The sequence below is a fragment of the Arachis ipaensis genome, chromosome B9 (genome assembly GCF_059453495.1).
Source record: "Arachis ipaensis isolate K30076 ecotype BB chromosome B9, ASM5945349v1, whole genome shotgun sequence".
NCBI lineage: Eukaryota > Viridiplantae > Streptophyta > Magnoliopsida > Fabales > Fabaceae > Arachis > Arachis ipaensis.
Genome location: NC_142444.1, coordinates 35,386,475 through 35,393,754, shown reverse-complemented (window position 1 = coordinate 35,393,754; position 7,280 = coordinate 35,386,475). Strand labels below are relative to the sequence as shown.

Here is a 7,280-nt window from a genome sequence, read left to right as displayed (position 1 = left end):
AAAAATAGAAAAGATTTTTTTATTTTTGAATTTAATGATGAAAGAGAAAAATAAATAAAAGATACAAAACTTAAAATTTTTAGATCTAATGCCCCTAATTTTCGAAAATTTTGGAGGAAAACATAAAGGGATACCAAATTTAAAAATTTTAAGATCAAAACACAAAAAAGACTCAAGAACACTTTGAAGACTAACAAGAACACAAAGAATAAGACTCAAGAATTTTAAAGAACACAAGAATATAAAAAGGACACCAAACTTAAAATTTTTAGAAAATTAAACACAAATTTTTGAAAATTAAAAGAAAATAAACAAGAAGACACCAAACTTAAAGAATTGAAATAAGACTCAAACAAAAAGATTATGTATTTTTTTTTTCATATTTGTTCATCTTTTTTGTCTATTACCTCCTCCTCTTCTTTGTTTTTCTGTTTATGCTATTGTTGCTAATTTTTTCATTTTTTTTTTCTCGTCCTTCCGATATTTTGCAACATTATTTATTTATTTATTTATTTTATTTTTTTTAATATTCTTAAGAGGGTGAACCAAATAGAAGAATGAGAAGGTAAAACAAAAAGAAGAATATAAAAAAAGAAAAGGAGTTTGAAAAAAACATAAAACAAAATACATAAACAATAGGTTAAAACAAGAAAAGTTAATTTTAATTTTAAAATTTAAATTTTAAATTAATTAGGTTTATTCGTGTTTAGTGGGCCTGAGATGTAGCCCATTATTCACAATTTTCGTTGTCTATTTAACGGAATTGAAATTTTAGTTACAAAACATAGAAATTATTTTTTTTTTTGGTGACACATAGAAATTATTTTGAATTGTGCATTTTTTTAGTTGAATAATAATAATGAAAAAAATACATAAGTTTTCCTTAAAAACGTAAAAATTTTGATTAAATAACACAGAAATTAAAGTTGTATAACAAAAAAATTGTTTTGAATTATGCAAATTTTTTAATTGAATTACAAAAAAAAATATAAATTTTAGTTAAAAAACATAAAAATTTTAATTGCATATGGTACAAATTCTCTTGGATTGTGCAGATTTTTTTATCTTATTCTGATTATTCTTCATCTTCCTCCTCTTCTTTTTCTTTTCTCAACACAGAATTTGTGTTTTTCTTCAATAAATTTTCATGTTTACTTTTTTTTTTCTTCAAAATATTGTATTTGCCTTAAAAAATGCATTATCGCAAAATTTCTTTATTTTGTATAAAAAGACTTTTTTTATTTTTTATTTTTTTTATTGTCCTTTATAAAATTTTTAGAAATTCATAAACACAAATAAACAAATAAGAAATGAAGCGGGAAAACGTAGAAGAATGAAAAAGTAAAAAATTTAGAGCCAGTTAGTTATTATCCAACTTGGTTAAACTTGTTATAAAAAAACTTAAGTCGTAATTTATTCATTTATATTGAATACATAAAATCTGGACCACCGTATATCTTTCGCCGTGAATAACAGTAACAAAAATTCGAGCAGGAAAATGATGTCTAACAAAAATAATGTGTTGGCAGAATGCAATTGTAAATCAAGGAAACACTGTTGAGGCAATTAAATAGGAGACAAAAATTTGGTGGCGAAAATGACCAACTAGATATAAGATTCTAATACACAACAGGGGAAGCACAATACTTTTTGGCTTCCCGAACCAAACAAGAAATACATAAAAAATCATAACGAAACGAGGGCCAATATGACAACGAACAATTTAACATCAGCGAAAACATCAAAGCTTCGTCGTCAAAAAAAGCTTACAGGTCACAAGGGATTTGGTAAAACCAAGACTTCAACGTTTCCTTGTAACTATAATAAAGGACAAACAAATAATATTTAGCATATTACAAAGGAAAAACCACAAGACTGAACATCAATTGTATGATGATGATCACTTGGCAGAATGAAGTGCTATCAATTGGCAAAAATATCATGCCACAACCCATCTGACACCATGTGATATGTAAACCGGCCACTGCGAAAACCAAAGCTCGGTCCAGCAACCCTCTATTTACCAAGGACGGACCTTAAAGGACGCACACAAGGAAAGCATTAACTTGACCCAATTGTCGTCCTGTGGTACTGGACGTCTTTAAACCAGCCAAAACTCCTGCAGTTGACAAACTTCTGAATAATGTCTTGAATATTAAAGAAAACGCAAGCCATAAAGAAATCACCAAAATTATCTACTGAAAATCCAAGGATTTACAGATAAGAATAGGGAGAAGAGTGCCATAATGTTACCCAAGAAAAAAACACGAATATCTTCTAACTAAAAGTTGAATCCACCGGGTGGCACAGCAGGACCATCAGAGCCACCAAAGTTGAACCCTGATTGGGAACCATCCCCTGGAGGCATCGTCTCGTCATCTTCCTCCAACCAGTATGTTTCAAGAATCTTCACTGCCTTTTCATAAATCTCTGTGTTATCATGACTCTGGAGGTTCTCAATTTTCTCCAAACCCTCCGCATCATCAATCATTTGGGCATATAGATTCACATCACCAGTATTGCCCATATTTTTATCAGCTTCTCCCACCTTCAAGATGTTTTCAAGTCCTTCCAAACAAACTGTCACAATTCTAGGATCAGGACAGATGAGAAGGTCGCACAAGGGCTTAATACACCCTTGGCTTACCAGGTACCTGTCAACCAAGGAAAATAATCATAACATGATACTAAAACTATCATAACAAGACTGTAACATCCAGGGGATGTTATGATCAAAAGCTACTCTCCATACTTGATTTGTTCGTGAGATCCACCAGATGTAGCATTTGATATAGCCCAAGCAGCCTCTTTCTTGATGTCAAACTCAGCATTTTGAAGAAGGCTGACCAAAGGACCAATAATATTAGACTCAATTACAGCCTGTAATTGAAAAATACAAGAACATATAGTTCATAATTAGAAGAGGATATTATGAATCTTAATTATTAGAACAAGCAAGTGCCACGAAATAAAGAGAGGGGAGCATGATATACCTGAATCTGCTGTTTATTACCAGCTGTGATGTTTGATATGGTCCAACAAGCTTCCTTCTTGATGCTTTTTTTATAAGTATTAGACAAAAGATTAAGAAGGCAAGGAAGAGCTTGATGGTTGATGATAATCTATGGAGAAAAGAATCACATTAAAAAAATCCCGAATAAGTACAAGAACATTTAATTACTGTAACACCAAGTTTAATTAAGCGATTATCATCAGATACAAAATTTGTAGTAGCTTGTGGTCCAAGTTAAGAGTTGGTTGAGAAAGGGCAAAGGTAGTTAGTCTTTTCAGTTAGGTAGTTACTTAGCTATGGTTTAATACAATATAACTATAAATACATGAAGAAATGATGTAAACATTAAGTAAGATCACTAAATGAATCAAATTCAGATTAACACAAGATGTCTCTCTTCTTCCTTCATCATCAATTCATTTCTTTCAAGATCCTTAACCAAGAATCAGATTTCTGTTAGCATAACTGCTTACTGAGTTCTTGGTAGAGTTACAAACTCTTTCAAGTAATGTGGAATAACAGAGGAAGGGGAAACAAGGACATCACAATCAATTGATAAATGTATGTTCTGTCTATGTCCCTCAATGCAGAAAAGCAAAGTGAGGTACTGATCACAACGAAAGAACCGTGACATGTTCTGGAACCTAATACCTGAGTTTGCATATCATCTCCAGTGACAATATTTCCAACTGTTCGAAGAGCAGGAATTAGAACTGAAGGGGATGGGTGCCTGGACAAGAACAAAAAGTAAAAGAAAAGTTAGAATTGACAACAAATGAGATTGGGTCACTAGGACACAAGCATATATATAACTACACAGCCATATGTTTAGTACTCACATTAAAAGCTCAACTAGCCGGGGACAGACACCAGCTTCAATTACAGCTTGAATTTTATCATTTGTACCATCAGAAAGATATGAAAGTGCCCAACACGCATCGGTCAAGACTTCTTCATCATTTGAATGGATAAGACTAGCAAGGGCAGGAAGTGCAGGTTTAACCTGTTTAAAAAGAAAGTGAAATGTACGGAAAAGAAATCAAACATAATTACATAAGTAACTTAGTTAAGTAGAAGTTAGAAATGTTGAAAAATAAAAACTGGTTAAACCAATGATATTAAGACATTTACATACAAGTGCACCGAAATTACATATTAAATGATCTGTAAGGGCCACTCATAAAGAAGACTGCTGCCACATACATAGAAACATTACGACGGAAATGCATGAATTGATTTCTAGAGAACAGAGAAAAAGCAGAGCGAAACTGCTCATCAGATCACAAAACCAACTACAACAAAGTAATGAAGTATTCCAAAAAAATATGAGAACACTCTAATCAATAGGGTACATATATGTACATCTAGATCTCATTGTGATAAAGGACTGTACTACAATATTTAAAAAGGAAAGAGAAGATATGTTGCTACTTTTGGTTTCGATGGGGAAGAGAGATAAGAGAAGGGTTTAAAGTATATTTAATGGACTAAGATTTACACTTCAAGACCTCCATTTCTCTCCGAAACAAAAACTTGCAAACATACCTAAGGACCAGACAATCAATTTTCAAAACTGATTATTCAGAGAGATTAAGGCATTAAATAAACTGTTTTTCACCTGATCAAAAGGAGGCTGTGGCTTGCCCCTGCAGAAGTTTGAAAGTGTCCAGGTAGCATTCCTAAGCATGGAAAGTTTAGCATGTTCATTCAATTGCGCCAACAGAGGAAGCAGAGCACCATGACTGAGTACAAGATCACGGCATCTGGGAGAATCCCCAGCAACATTTCCTAATGCCCACACTGCCTGGAAACCAAAAACAAGTGGTTAAATAAAAACTTTTAACAAAAGATACCATGGATAAATTTAGATACAATGCATTGCATCGCATTGTCTGCTACATATTAATAATAAATAATAACACTCAGCATTAAGAACTCTCCCACTTTCTTTGTATGCATGAGCACATATATAGCAACATTATACCTGCCACAAGTATCTCATCAAAATCCAGAGGGGAAGATGAATAACTGTATTTCATAATCATGATCCATATTTTTAATTTCACAAACTTAACAAAAACAACAATTAAACACAAACAATGCATGTATATGTTCCCCAACGCTTAACGGATGCAACAGCACAAAAAAGGTACCTGTTCACGGACATCGTCACTGGGTGAAGCAAGGAGCCTTACAAAAATGGGGACAGCCCCATGATCAATTACCACCTTGGTGTTTTCAGATGTTCCAGAAGCTATATTTGTCAAAGCCCAAGCTGCCTCGAACTAACAACATGCAATGAACATAGTCAATGAAATATAGTAGAAGCTAGAAAGCATGTACATAACGACTGGCCATTTGTTCTACAGGTCCACATTAGACCTTGTTCGACACACTAATAACACATTTCATAATTCACATGTACATTTGGGGGAAAAAATAATCTAAGAAAAGAAATGACATGCAAACTTTTAGTTTATTCAGATTTTAAAATAACTTTTAATATTGAAAATTAAAACATGAATCATCTTATTTAAATTTTTTCAAATTTTTAATTACATACACCATCTATGAATATTGTAATTTTCAAACTTTAAAGTGTTCCAAGTGTTCTGCATCCATATAACTACCTACCTGTACTTTCAAGTTAAAAGACTAATCAAAGAAAACAAGGCAGACAACAAACCTGCAACTGGGGGAAATCATCCCTCGAAAGAAATTCAACAAAGCGAGAAACGACACCAGCCTGTATAACCTCCTCAATCGGCGGACAGCGCTCTGGAACACAAAAAGCATCCATCTAAGTGAACTAAACAAAACTACAAGAAATAAATGAGGTAGTAGTATAAACTATAAAGACCAAACATCTAACCAATCGAAAGCAACTTCCGGAACTGAGTAGTTGCTTCCAGCTGAAGGCTATTATCATCAGAATAAACACCTGCAACCATCGTAGGTAGGTGTTCCAACTGCACCACCATAAACTTTCAGTGTAAGCAAATTAACACAATCAACGCACTGCCATCAACATTCTTAATAAAACTACTGTACTCGGTAAACATAAATATAACGAAATCAGAAGATCAATTCAACAATTCAAGTAGGTCAACCGAGCACGCATCTAAGTAAACTAACGATACCCATTTTCGAGGGATAAAATAGGGAGAAAAATGATTATCATTATGAGCAGGAAAAAAGAGAGTACAGATTGTGGAAAATTTAAGAATTGACCTTCTTCTCTAGCACAGTGGATTGTGCCGAAGCGGGAATCTGCTGTGCTTGGAGACCCTCGCGCCGCTTCTTCTGTAAGCTCTCTTCCCTTCGGTTCTTCCTGATCTCCACCATGGTGTCTTCTCGCCGCCGGCGACCCTCCTCGGCGTCGACAGCCACCTTGTAGCGGCTCCGGCGGACATCGGTCCTTGAGTTTCCGGTTGGGCGATACGACATCGTTTGGGAACAATCAAGAGAAGAGTGAACTGATTAGTAGGGTTTCTTGGAGAGTAGATAAATAGAATCGAAGAGATTTTGGGTTTAAGCCTTAAGCTATTGAAAAATAGGGTTTTCGCTACTGAAGAAATGGCAAGAAGCGGGGGCAGACTGTGTTTGGAAACCAGAAAAAATACAACTCAAGTCAGGAACTCAGGATGCAATTTGTAATGGAAATTTATTTAGTAGTGGAGCACTTTTTTAATTTTGTTGTGATAGGATTTGTGTATAGCATGGTTATTGGAGTGCGGGAGAGTCACCAGGTTTGTGATGGCTGCGTGGAACAAATCGGAGGGTCCCATTACACAAAGCAAAAGATACACAAATTGAATAGTCTGATTTGTATAATATAAGTTATAAGTTATGCATCTTTTATGCGGCGTTTTTTAACCCTAGATTTTGACTTTTCTAGTTTTGTATCTCAATAATGGGAGTAAATTTTTTTTAGAGAAAAAAATTGGATGGTGTGCAATGTTTAATCTATTTATTTATTATTTTTTTTATTTATTTCTCATTCTACTTATAGAATTAAAGGTAAGAGATCATAATGAATTCTGTCAAATGTTAAAAAAATTAAAGAAAATCCATTTCCCTTAACAACATACTTCCTCAACCATTTTTTTTTATTTTCACTTTTCGTATCACTTCTAATCTCACCTTTCTTTTCTTTCCTTGTTGCTGTCGAGATTCAAAAGGAACAAAAAATTGGCACAATCAAAATTTTAACAATGCTAAAGAGACATAAAATAAAAAAAATTAATTGTCCAAAATTTTATATTGT

At 33.5% G+C, this 7,280-nt stretch overlaps 1 protein-coding gene across 1 annotated transcript; it reads right to left on the bottom strand.

Moving 5' to 3' along the window:
• Positions 1–1,584: 1,584 nt before the first annotated feature.
• LOC107615325 (importin subunit alpha-2) lies at positions 1,585–6,822 on the bottom strand. The gene is made up of 11 exons (XM_088497959.1): positions 6,245–6,822; positions 5,886–5,982; positions 5,700–5,791; positions 5,167–5,298; positions 4,632–4,817; positions 3,853–4,016; positions 3,665–3,743; positions 2,994–3,122; positions 2,753–2,880; positions 2,254–2,654; positions 1,585–2,119 (listed from the first exon to the last, which is right to left on the bottom strand). The coding sequence occupies exons 1-10, from the start codon at positions 6,458–6,460 to the stop codon at positions 2,282–2,284; spliced, it is 1,596 nt and encodes a 531-aa protein (XP_088354085.1). The 5' UTR covers positions 6,461–6,822; the 3' UTR covers positions 1,585–2,119; positions 2,254–2,281.
• Between the last annotated feature and the right edge of the window lie 458 nt (positions 6,823–7,280).

What these genes read in the sequence shown, in the direction of transcription:
- LOC107615325 (XM_088497959.1), bottom strand. Translation starts at nt 6,460, where the DNA reads ATGTCGTATCGCCCAACCGGAAACTCAAGGACCGATGTCCGCCGGAGC. An exon ending in CACAGCCTCCTTTTGATCAG is followed by an intron (nt 4,017 to 4,631) that starts GTGAAAAACAGT and finishes CTTTTTAAACAG; the next exon opens with GTTAAACCTGCACTTCCTGC. An exon ending in GTAATAAACAGCAGATTCAG is followed by an intron (nt 2,881 to 2,993) that starts GTATATCATGCT and finishes TTTCAATTACAG; the next exon opens with GCTGTAATTGAGTCTAATAT.